The sequence below is a fragment of the Lithobates pipiens genome, unplaced genomic scaffold, assembly GCF_037356315.1.
Source record: "Lithobates pipiens isolate NorthernLeopardFrog02 unplaced genomic scaffold, aLitPip1_a1.2 Scaffold_8, whole genome shotgun sequence".
Taxonomy (NCBI): Eukaryota; Metazoa; Chordata; class Amphibia; order Anura; family Ranidae; genus Lithobates; species Lithobates pipiens.
In genome coordinates, this window is record NW_027507903.1 from 117712305 (window position 1) to 117724687 (window position 12383).

General features: G+C 45.2%; 1 protein-coding gene across 5 annotated transcripts in view; it reads right to left on the reverse strand.

Annotated features, from left to right (window-relative positions):
* The window catches only part of VPS13C (vacuolar protein sorting 13 homolog C), a 626331-nt gene that overhangs the window by 280890 nt on the left and 333058 nt on the right, over nucleotides 1–12383 (reverse strand). For all 5 annotated transcript variants that reach the window (XM_077473219.1, XM_077473221.1, XM_077473220.1 and 2 more), the window contains 2 exons: nucleotides 6550–6854; nucleotides 4621–4768 (listed from right to left, as the gene is read on the reverse strand). In XM_077473219.1, the coding sequence (XP_077329345.1) occupies nucleotides 4621–4768; nucleotides 6550–6854 (453 nt within the window). The remainder of the gene's footprint in view (nucleotides 1–4620; nucleotides 4769–6549; nucleotides 6855–12383) is intronic.

Here is a 12383-nt window from a genome sequence, read left to right on the forward strand (position 1 = left end):
CTTTCGGAGTCTCCTTGTCCTCCGTACTGCGCAGGCACAGCACTTGCGCAGTACGGGGCGGACACTATATGATGGGGAGACAGTTTTTGCCAGAACACCAGCAGTGAAGCCGCTAGTGTGCATGCACAAAGCATGCTGTACTTTCTGAGTGGCCCGGTGGCTGTGGAAGGAGGAGGGGGCTAAACTTCAGGGAAACCTTCTTGCGGTGAGGTCTAGGCGTCTGAAGCGTAAGTGGGGATGAGTACTTGTCAAAAACAAATCAGCAAAACAAGCGGAGCACCCCCTTTTGGGTGGAACTCTGCTTTAAACTGCAAAGCTTATAAGGCATTTTGTTATATATGAACAAAGAGCTCTTTCACAGGGCAGGGGTGGTGGAGGAGCGGTATACACCGCTCGCAAAACCACTCCAAATATGCTGCTTGCAGGACTTTTTCTAATGTCCTGCAAGCGTACCGCCCCAGTGTGAAAGCACTTGGGCTTTCACACTGGGACTGCAGATGCAGCATTTTTCAGGTGCTTTACAGGCACTATTACAGGCACAGAAGATGAAGCAGTTGAGCAGATTAGAACCACCTGAATTTGGTGCACGGCTTTCGCAGATGTTTTTTGAATTCGACACAATACAATAACTAGCGCAATTAATGCCTGAAAAGTGGTGCAGCAGCTTTGTTGAATTCCTCCCATACTGAACAGAAACCACAATAACAATGCACACAAATCATAACATGTTTTGGCAGCACTTCATGAAAGTAAAAACAAATGTTTTACCACAAAGTGCAACCCATTGGCATGCCTCAAGAATAGAAAGGCCAGATGAAACTTTATCAGACAAACATCTAAAAATAAAAATAAAAAAATAAAAATCTGCCCAGTTATAAAGCAATATATTGATCAGTGAAATTAAGATCAACATGTACCAGAATGATGAATAAATAACAGTATGGAGAAGAGAAGAAATAACTTATGATCTGAAATATAAGACACCATCTGTAAGACGTGATTAAGTTGTTGTTGTTTCTGGCACGCAACATATTGCCTTAAAGTGGTTCCCCCCACGCCTGAGGATTGGCATACACAGGTGTGCCGTGCCATGCCATGCGCCTATCATTTCTTATCTGCTGAAATCACTCGGCTTGTGTAACTGGTGGGCACAATACTGACAATAGTGCACTATACTTAAAGTGTTGCTAAACCTAGGACCCTGTATTCACTATATCTGGTCTCCCACAGTACACAACATGAAAATGCAGTTATTTTAGTAAATATAAACTGCTAAATACCTTTTCTCATCATAAATATATAGCAGTCTTGTGACTTCTATCGTGGCCTGGTTAAACCTTGTAGGAGGAGTTTTCACTCTGGCACTGACTGTCCTATGAAGCTGCAGGACCCCTGACCCTTTGTCTGGACAGTGCAGACTGGCCCTGTGAGGATCAAATGCACCCTCCCAAGAAAAAAAACTCTCTAGCAATACACATCAAACTGAGCACGTGCAGAGTGCCCCAAGGCTCGGTACTATCAGGAGATGGAATGGGGACTGTGGAAGAAGGGGATGATCAGAGAAGACAGGATCAAACAGCCTTTTTACACAATGCACAGGATTAACCCCTTTGGTTCCACACCGAGTATAAACAGGCATGTTTTACTGAATATTATGATTTTACTGTTGTGGGTTTAGTAAAGCTGCAGGACCCCTGAACATTTGTCTGGCCAGTGCGGATCGGCCCTGTGCTGATCACATGCACCCTCCCAAGAGGAAAAAAAAACAAACACTCTAGCAATACACACCAAACTGAGCAGGTGCAGAGTGCCCCCAAGGATCGTTACTATCAGGATATGGAATGGGGACTGTGGAAGAAGGGGATGATCAGAGAAGACAGGATCCAACCGCCATTTTTACAGATTGTGCAGGATTAACCTCTTTGGTTCCACAGTGAGTATAACATGTTATAGTTCTGACTTACAGAAGCAGGATGTATTATGAAGTGTATAGGGTCATACTATTTGCTCAGATATAGCCAAATGCTACAAAACTGGTAGGACAGGCATGAACCACGACCTAAATATGCTACAAAAGCAACCCAAACCCTTTGGAAGGCATAACCAAATGGCTGATTCAGTCCCCCATCCACAAACTGAATACACATTTCATTTTCTTAAGGCAAAACTGGGGGCAGAAAGCCCTACTAACAAGCAGCAACTGAATACTGCTGCAATGAAGACCTGGCAAAGCATTGCCATTGTTATGGAAGAAGCCCAGCATTTGGTGCTGTTCATGAGTTACACACATCAGACGGTCAACTAAATATTAAAAGTGATCATTATATTTTCAAATAGGTTAGTTCATCCAGTTACAGTAGGTGACCGCGATATTGTGTCAATCTCGCCGCTTCTAGCAGCGAGATTGACACCCTACGAACTCCATCGCGGGAGCCAGCGCCGAGCTGGCTCGCATCGGGAAAGGAAATATTTTTTTTTTCACTTTCCCGATAAGCGACAAGCATCGCTGGCCGGGTTGATACTGGTGCGGGGATCCAAATTGGATTCCTGCCAATACCAGGCACTGTTTGGTATGAATCCTAAGGGAGAACTCCACGCCAAATGTAAAAAAAAAAAAGGCATGGGTTCCCCCTTGGGAGGCACACCCGGCTCTTAGGTCCGGTAGGGATATTAAGGGGAATCCCAGTCGCCGAAAAAAACGGCATGGGGTCCCCCCCAAAAATCCATACGCAGGCCGGTCAGGAAAGGGGGTGGGGACGAGCGAGCGCCCCCCCCCCCCCGAGCCATACCAGGCTGCTTGCCCTCAACATGGGGGGTGCATTGGGGAAGGGGGGCCGCTCGCCCCCCCCACCCCAAAGCACCTTGTCCCCATGTTGATGAGGACAAGGGCCTCTTCCCGACAACCCAGGCCATTGGTTGTCGGGGTCTGCGGGCAGGGGGCTTATAGGAATCCGGGAGCCCCCCACCCTATGTGAATGAGTATGGGGTACAATGTACCCCTACCCATACACCTGTGGAAAAAAATGTACAAAAAAAAAACACACACACAAGGGATAAAATAGTTTATTGCACAGCTCCGGGGGTCTTCTCGCCGGACTCCTCCGCTATATTCTGCTAGCTCTTTTGCTAGCGGAGGAGCCCGGATTTCTTCTTCATCGCCGCCCTCTTCTTCTGACTTTGGGGGTCTTGTCCCCCTCTTTGGTTCTTCTTGCCGGGCCACCACTTCTTCTTCCAGCTCTTTTACTAGCGGTGGCCCAGTCTTCTGTCGCTGCCACCGCCGCCTTCCGTTCTTCTTCTGGAGATGTTGACTCGATGCTCTCTCCGGCCGCAATGCCAGGGACACGGCGACTTATATAGGGACAAGGGGCGGGGTCGCCGGTTGATGTCACATGGGTTGATGTCACATGGTGACAGTCCCAGCATCCTCCAGGACTGTGACATCTTAAGGGGGCGGGGTCACCATGTGACATCAATCGGCGACCCCGCCCCTTGTCCCTATACAAGTCGCCCCGCACCGCATCCCTGGCTTTGCGGCCGGAAAGAGCGTCAAGTCAACATCTCCAGAAGAATTAGAAGAAGAACGGAAGGCGGCGGCGACAGAAGACCGGGCCACCGCTAATAAAAGAGCTGGAAGAAGCAGCGGTGGCCGGGCAAGACGAGCCGAAGAGGGGGACAAGACCCCCGAAGTCTGAAGAAGAGGGCGGCGACGAAGAAGAAAGCCGGGCTCCTCCGCTAGCAAAAGAGCTAGCAGAAGATAGCTGAGGAGTCCGGCGAGAAGACCCCCGAAGACGGAAGACCCCCGGAGCTGTGCAATAAACTATTTTAACCCTTGTGTGTGTGTGTTTTTTTGTACATTTTTTTCACAGGTGAATGGGTAGGGGTACATTGTACCCCATACTCATTTACATAGGGTGGGGGGGCCAGGATCCGGGGGCCCCCTTAATAAAGGGGGCTCCCGGATTCCTATAAGTCCCCCGCCCGCAGACCCCGACAACCAATGGCCAGGGTTGTCGGGAAGAGGCCCTTGTCCTCATCAACATGGGGACAAGGTGCTTTGGGGTGGGGGGGGGGGGGGCTGCGCGGCCCCCCCTTCCCCAAGGCACCCCCCATGTTGAGGGCACGTGGCCTGGTACGGCTCTCTTCTCTACAGCTATTCAACGTGCAGAATTTATACAGCTTGTCAGAGATTTCAGAAAGCAGGGGGCGAGAAGCTGAAGTTACACACTGCAGAGCTCAGCGAGAGCTGACTGGAGGGAAGGGACACACCCCCTCACACAGCTCGGAGGAACAGAGATGGGGCTCACAATCACAGGCTGTGTGCTGAAGCATACTCCTCTGTCACCTTTTTACCTTTTGGTGTCAAGAAAATCTGTCAAAAGGGACTCATGCAGATATCAGTGTAACAAGGCAGCAGACATAAATTACATATGATGCTCTGGACTGACACAGGTACTGACTATAGAGGGGTGAGCTTTTCTCATATTTTATGTCACAGGTTTACAACTACTTTAATTACTATAAACACAGTAAGAAAAATAAAAAAATTCTTACACTAACAGAGTGTAACTTAAGAATTCCAATGCTAACGCCATATTACAAATTTACATTAGGCTACCATACCTGCATTGGTTTTAAATCACCATCAATCTGAATGGCTGGAATCTGGGAATACCAAGAAGAAGAAATATTCCTCTGTACAGATACAATTAGATTTATAGGTTTCAGAATCTCTAGCTCTGGCTGCGGGGACCCATCCTGAAGTGCTGTCCTGCAAAGATATAATAAATTTAAAGCTAATCTACTAAATATTAGTGTGTGTATATAATGTAATAAATTAAATCTACATGATCTTTTCAGGGATTAAAACATTTGTAGTAATTGTAAAGCTTCTCAAAAAATGTCATCTTGGTGGTATTTTCACAATTTTGCATGCTTGCTTTTCCATATTTTCAAAATTGTAGATTCTCCTTCTAGTGGTTATCTATTGTTGCAGAATGACTGCAAGGCCCCTTTCAGATGGAGTGGAAACCATCCAAGCGGATCCACCCGCTCAGCAGGGCATCTCGCCGCTGAGCAGGCAGATGACAGGTCAGTGTCCTCTCCACTATGCACAGCGGACACAGCCCTTTGTTCTCTATGAAACGGTTGAATGGAAATGGACTTCCTGTCCGTTTCTATCTGATTGTCATCTGATCTGATGGACGGATGGGGATCAGATGCCAGCAGGTGATAGACATGTCCGCTGACATCCGCCGCCCTATGGAGAACAACGGGTGGCCCGATCGGGTCCATCTGACAAACATTCAGGTAGAGTTAATTAGTCCTCTGGTGTAAAAGGGGCCTTAAAGTGGTTGTAAACCCTTACAAACCACTTTGACCTACAGGTAAGCCTAGATTAAGGCTTACCTGTAGGTCCAAGAAATATCTCCTAAACCTACACGGTTTAGGAGATATTTACAAAAAGACAGGCACGACTGTCTACGGTACATGCGCCGTAGACAGGGGCGCGCAGGCGCACTGAGCACGCCGCAGATCACGGCGATATGCTGCTCGTGTCGGCTTCCGTGCGCATGCGCGGGAGTGACTTCACCGCGGCTCCGGCGAATCACAGCGCCAGAGCAGCGAGACCCGGAAGTCACTCCGGGATACATGGCAGCGGTGAAGATAAAGGAGGAGGACCTCTTCGGGGGCTTCGTTCTCAGGTAAGTTATTCATAATGAGTTAGTATGCTATGCATACTAGCTCATTATACCTTTGCCTTGCAGGTTGCATTTAAAAAAAAAAAAAAGTGCCTTTACTTCCTCTAAGATAAAACTATTTATCCATATGCATTTTACTAACATGGTAAAAACATGAGCTAAACTTCTAATTATCAGTCTATGGACACCCTAAAATGACTGATAGCTTTACACTGTGAAAAACAAAAAAAATAAATAAAAAAAAAACCTATATACATACAGAGAAAATATAACAGCCCCCCAATGAGCATATATGATTACATCCCATACAGGTGTTATTAAATGTAATGTACATTGATAATTAGTCCTCATTAAAACAGTATTAAAGGTAAAAACAAAAAAAGTATTATAATGCCACTTTCAAGTTCTTAAATGTGGTGGCTGCATTATTACTTTTTCTTGGGCATGTTGCCCGGGCCTAGCAGCCCATTCATTTGAAATGCAGGGAAAGTCTCCCTGCTCAACTTCTGGAATCGAAGCCCACATGGGAACTGCAAGTGCAGTGCGGTTCCCAGTGCAGGTGTTGCGTCATTAGGATTAATGGTACCTGTACCTGTGTAGGTGGTTGTGGACCCACCGCAGGAACTTAGACCTTAGGCTTTATTTTTCCACCTTTGATTTCAACCTCTTGATCTGGCCTGTAAGTCTGTTTTTCCCAACTCTTTAACAGACAAAATTGTCCATCAAAAGTGGCAGTTAGAGGGTTGAGACAAACCATTTAACACTGACAGCTGAGCTCACAATAGTCAACTTTTATCAATGTTAAACTTTTATTCCAAAAGAAAGAAAAAAAGCTGTAGGATAAGCAGACCTTAATAATTTTAGCTCTGTCAGCTGGACATCCATCTTATCAATGACTGGCGGAAGAGGACAACTGATATCCTGAACAAGGGTGAACTTGTTTTGGACTTTTATGAAGCCTAAATCAGCGATAATAACATTGTTGGAGACTGAAGATTGTGGTATATGGATAACAGGGGCTTTCAGGTCTATGTCCATAGCAAGGCGGAAGCTTTTCTGTGCCAGGTCCTTCATGCTTGATGCAGCAATTTCCGCAGCTTGAGCTGTTGCTGTGCTAACAGCCTCTTTAGCTGTTTGGAATGTGTTAAAGAAATTCTGTGAACAAAATTAATAAAAAAAAAAATTAACACTAAAACATTACTTGGCCTATTTAATAACATACAGCAATTGGGAACAGCAACCAATTAGATATCAGCTTCCCCTAGCTATATACATTAAGCTGTTTAAATGCTGTTACTTTATGCAGTCTAATGCTGGCCATACATGAACATTATTACAGCAGAAACTGATATTTTTCAGAAATATCGTTCGACAATCGTGCCGTTAGGGGACCCAACTTTTACCGACTGTGGGCCTGGCTAATGTCAATGGATCCGAAGCAAAAACATTTACCATTTCAACTAAAGTGTATATTGTAAATCGAAATAAGAATATTCTGTCCAGTATAATTTAAATATGTTTTTATTGTTATCCAACGGTCATTGCGATCATGGAAATTATCATGTAAAATGGGTTTATCCTGTCAGTTAGTGGCCAATATGCTTACGACTGACGAATAATCGGTAAGTCTGCAAACGGCCGAAATTCTGTGCGTGTATGGCCAGCACTAATCCCGTAATAGTTCAATTGGAACTACAGTCCAACATCTAAAGACACTTATTCTGGTTTAATATTACTGTTTCCTGGGTCAGCATACTGAACAGTAGGGATAATGTGGATTTTTTTTTGTCCAACGAGGTGGCTGGAAGTGGAGAAGTGACAATGAAAGCTGAATTGCTGGACCATGTGTTGCTATGGCCATTGGTATTGTCTTGATAGCAATAATATAGAGTTAGATTTTTAAGAGCATATGTTTGCAGAGAAGCCAGGCTCCTCCCCCCCTCCACTGATATGTATATAAACCAGTTGGATAGGTTTTGGAGCTGAGCAGAGGAAGTTGTATGCAGAAAGTTGGTGGGAGGGGCTTAGGGTCTTTTGAAACAAGCATGTGGAGAAAGAAAGGGAGTTGTGTTGTGTATGGAAGGACGTAGAGGAAGACATGGATGCCAGGAGCTCGAGAACATTGGAGATGTTTTGAGTTGGACTCTGAGCAAGGAACTATGAAGGGCATTACATCTTAAACCCAAAGTTGATTAACGGTTTAGTTTACTTATTCCTTTTATTTGTAGGGATATTTTTGTAAACTATGATTTGTGTTGTATTGTGCATCCTACGGTTGTATGTGCAACTTTTCTATTTAGTAAAGCATTGATACACTACAGAAGTCTAAGCTTCCTTGGTTTTACCGCAAGCACCTTAATAGATAGACATAAAGCAAAACAGACCAGGAGGAAGAAATTCTTTATCAGGAACAACATGCATCATCAGTCTTGGCTATTCTGTAGAAAAATGTGTAAATCACAAGATTGGCTGTACAGTGTTACAAATTCTGTCACGAAAACCAGTAAATGTGTACACACCATAATATGTATTTAGGCATATTCCTGGAGTTTGACTAAAAAGATGCCATTTCCCAAAAATATTTAAGATTTACCTACGCCTATCAAGTGCTAAAAACCCAAATCAACCCCTCTTTTATATCATCACTCCAACAAGATGACATACACACAAAACATGTCCCAAAATAGCAATATGTATATTCTTTGGCTTTTAAAACATATTAAACCAATATTAGCCAATGCTTTATTTTGATGTCTAAGGCTGATGTCTTTAGACCACAGATTACAACCAACACTTAGCAATAAATAGTTACACAACCTTAAAGTGATTGTAAAGGCTCATTTTTTTTTTTTTTTTTTTAAACAACAAATATGTTTTCCTGAGACTCCATGGTAGCATACGTGTGGGTTAACCCTGCCTCCACTCCTCCCCTATAGGACTCCTCTCCCATAAATTTTTACTCCAAGCCAGCGGCCGTGTTCCTTTCTTGTCCTCCACCTAAGGAGCGGTTCGGTTATTCGTCTACCTGAAGTTTTTTCTCTCCATGATCAAGACTGGCTGGAGACGAGCACTGGGAAGACAGGTCGCGATACTCCGATGAGCCCCAATTATTAGCAGGGTATGTAGTGAACTAAATGTCAGGTACTCTGATAAGCCTTAGCTGTTAGCAGGGTATGGAGTGGGCAAATGAAGGAGACACTGGATGTAGTATTCAGGAGTGTTTTCAGAAACTCTGTAGTTCAGGAGCTGTAGCTGGTGTCAGTTTCCATGGTAAGGCACCAAATGACATCAGCCACATAGTGGCACGGGTTATGCTCTTGTCAGTTACGGCAAAGTGAGTGCTATGGCTAGGGCCTTGGGCGTGCTGTTCCCACCTCTAATAGGTGAAGTGTAGCATTCCCTTTTAGGGCGCTTCATCTTTTGGCAAACCGGATAGCACCGTAACCTGGGCCATAGTTGGCAAGTTGAGGTCCTATCTCAGGACCAGCATTGGCTAGGCCAGAAGAGGACAGTCTAGGGAACAAAAAGATCCAAGCGTGAGAGGGTCACACATTTTTACAGATCAGGTTGGGATTTTAAGAAGAGCTGGTGAGGGGACCTAATATCCCTTCAAAAGTATGCTAAGCTTCAACTTGAAATCCAAGAAGCTACTGGGTTGGGCTTCAGACCATTGGGAGGTCAAAGTGGTCCTTTCAGGACATGCATGGTCCATCAGAAGTCCTCCATCTTCTATGATTAATTTCCATGGATTTTGCCTCATGCCGAGGTAAATAAAGCATACAACACCTGCTTTACGTAAGTTTCTGGTGTCGCAAAGTGCTGCTGTGCCAGTCTCTGAATGCGAGGAATTTCAGGGCAGGTGCTTGCCCCTCTTATGGTCATGAAGAGGAACTGCTTGTGGAGGTGGGTTTTTAGACTTTGCATATCTGAGACAATTGCAGCAAAAGAGAAGTTCAAGGTGGAAATAATGTCCCCGATTCATAGGGGGACCACCCAAGTGATTGGCTTGTTTCCAATAGACTTTAGATGCATGTGCCCATTGTAGAAGACTTCCGCACGTTCCTTTGGTTTACTATAGGCCAAGACCATCTCCAGTTCCAGCCATTCAAGCTTTCAACATCTCCCTGTGTGTTTTCAGGGTCTTATTGATTGTTATAGTCTTTATCAAAACAAGGAGCATATGCCTGCCTAGTAACGGGAATGTTCTTATCTTACCGTTCCAAGACAGAGGGCAGCTGTTGGAGCCCAGAGCTCAGGCCTTTTCTATGCTCCTCAAATTCGGCTGGCTGCTGAATTTGGCAAGGAGATACATGAAGCCCACTCAGTCTTTTGTGGGCCTCAGGGTTCAGTTCAAAATAATCAAGGGGACCATTGCCTTGGCTCTGGATCCCGATGTTTTGGATCTGAATACTCCTGGCCCGGTCTTCTTCCCACCTGTGCACCTTTCAGTGTCTAAAATGATTGTCACTATGGTGTCCATGGATCCGAGGATCAAGTGGAAGCTGGAGAAGGTGGCCTTTCTGGAAGGGGTTTCTCCAGCAGTGGGAGCCAGGAAGCAGATTTCAGGCATTTCACCATATAACAAAAGGTAACGTCAGTGCTCTTAGGTTAGTCTACACCAGAGATCTCCAAACCTTCGGCCCAGGGGCTGGATGCGGCCCTTTACTTGCCTGTATCCGGCCCTTGGGGCAATTTTCCTTCCACTGACACCAATGGGGCACCAATTGCGGCTACTTGCATTGACATTAGCGCACTATTTCTCCCATTGATGCCAACAATGGAACACCAACTGTCCGAATGACACCAACAATGGGCACCATTTCTGCCCACTGATGCCAATATTGGGCCACTATTCCTCCGACACCAGTGATGAGGCATTATTTCTCCCACTGATGCCAATGATGGGACATTATTCCTAAAACTGACAACAATGATGGGGCACCCCCCCCCCCCCAATATCAAAGATGCATTTTTATTTCCACTGACGCTAGGATAATTTGCACTCCCAATGTCTGCAGTCTGGCCCCTTTAAAGTCTTGAGAACAGTAAACTGGCCCTTTGTTTAGAAAGTTTGGAGACCACTGGTCTACACTATGGCAGTCGCCTATGTTAAAAGACAGCCTAGGGCCTACAGCTCAGCGGCGTATGTTCCCACCGATTTTCTTCCCAGAGTCCACAACATGGAGGTTTTCAGGTGCAGATGCCCTGACAGATCATTGGAAATGCAGTAGGACCTATGCATTTCTTCCAGCCCTGGTCAACCTCGGGTTTTCTACGAAAATTCAGAATAGAGCTTGTGGTGTTAGCAGCAGTGATGCCTTATTGGCCAATTAGGTCATGGTTCTGCTTGTTAGCACAGTTCAGCTTCTGGAAACCAGTTCACCTCCTCAGGCCAGGCCTTCTGTCACTGAGTACACTTCTAGATCCATGTCTAGCAAGGTTGCGTCTCAAGATTGGAGGTCCTCGGCTGCTCTTCCAGAGTCATCTCTGCCCTCTTGAATACTAGAAGAATGAACGCAGACAGATATGATGGGAGAATCTGGTCAAAGTTGTTCAATACATGATGTCTGATGCTGACAGATAATGAGGTGACCTAAAAGTTTTAGCTATTCTAGGCTTCTTAGTCGGATTTAGTTATGGCTCTATCGGTCAACTCCCTCGGAGTTAAAGTGTCAGCTTTATCACCCTTCACAGGTGTTTTCTGGTCTAGGCAACTTTCCTGTCCAACATTTCTTCAAGGAAGCAGCCAGGCTCAGACCTTGGAGTAAGCAAAGGTTTTCCAATGGACTCTCTCGTTCTCAACTCCCCTTGGGAATTGGAGCGGAGTGTTCTAGGGCGGTCTCCATTAGAGGCCACTCTGTCAAGTTCATCTTTTTACAGTTATAGCATTGTCATAAAAAGCCTTAGCGATTGGTTCGCTGGTCATGGAGAACTTTCTTACGTTCTTTCCAGTCAAGCGGTGCCGTTACCTATGCTTGACTCAATTTCCAAGGGTTCATCAGTCTTTGTGGGAGCTAAGAAATTGTTCTGCCAACCCTAGATTTCTAACTTGCATGGGAGAAAGCATGCTGTGGTTTAGTTGGTTAAAGCGCATGTCTAGTAAACATTTGACTTCCGGCAGTGCCATCCTTCAATTTTAGGAATCTCTCAGATATTATAAAGTCATATCTACAAGCTACAGCTTCCTTCGGGTTTCAGAACGCCTGTTCATTCTTTTGCCAGAAAGGACAGAGAAACGTGCCTCATCTAGGGCGATTGTGGCATGGATTGTCATGGATGTTATGTTTCTTTAAACTCTATGGTGCATCCCTGTTGTACTTACTTCCTGTGTGGCATTTCCTGTTCCTGCTGGTTATTATTCAATAAACATGGCTTCTGTACAGTAATAGCTTGTGCTGTCTTTACTTTAATTATATCACACCAAACACAGATTGCCTAGGTCACCCAACAGGCTCACAGAGCCAAGGGCTTGGCTTCTTTGGAGGTAGTGTCTGCTCACCCGACCAGAAGTGGGTCTATATCTTGGGCAGCTTTGCGTTATGTGGATCCCAAAGTAATTTACAGGGTGGCTTCCTGGTCTTCTATGAACACGTTTGTGTCCCATTACTGTGTTGAACCAGCTGCCCTATCTTCAGTTAATTTTGGTTTACAAGTACTGTTAAACTTTCTTTGCTGAACATTTTG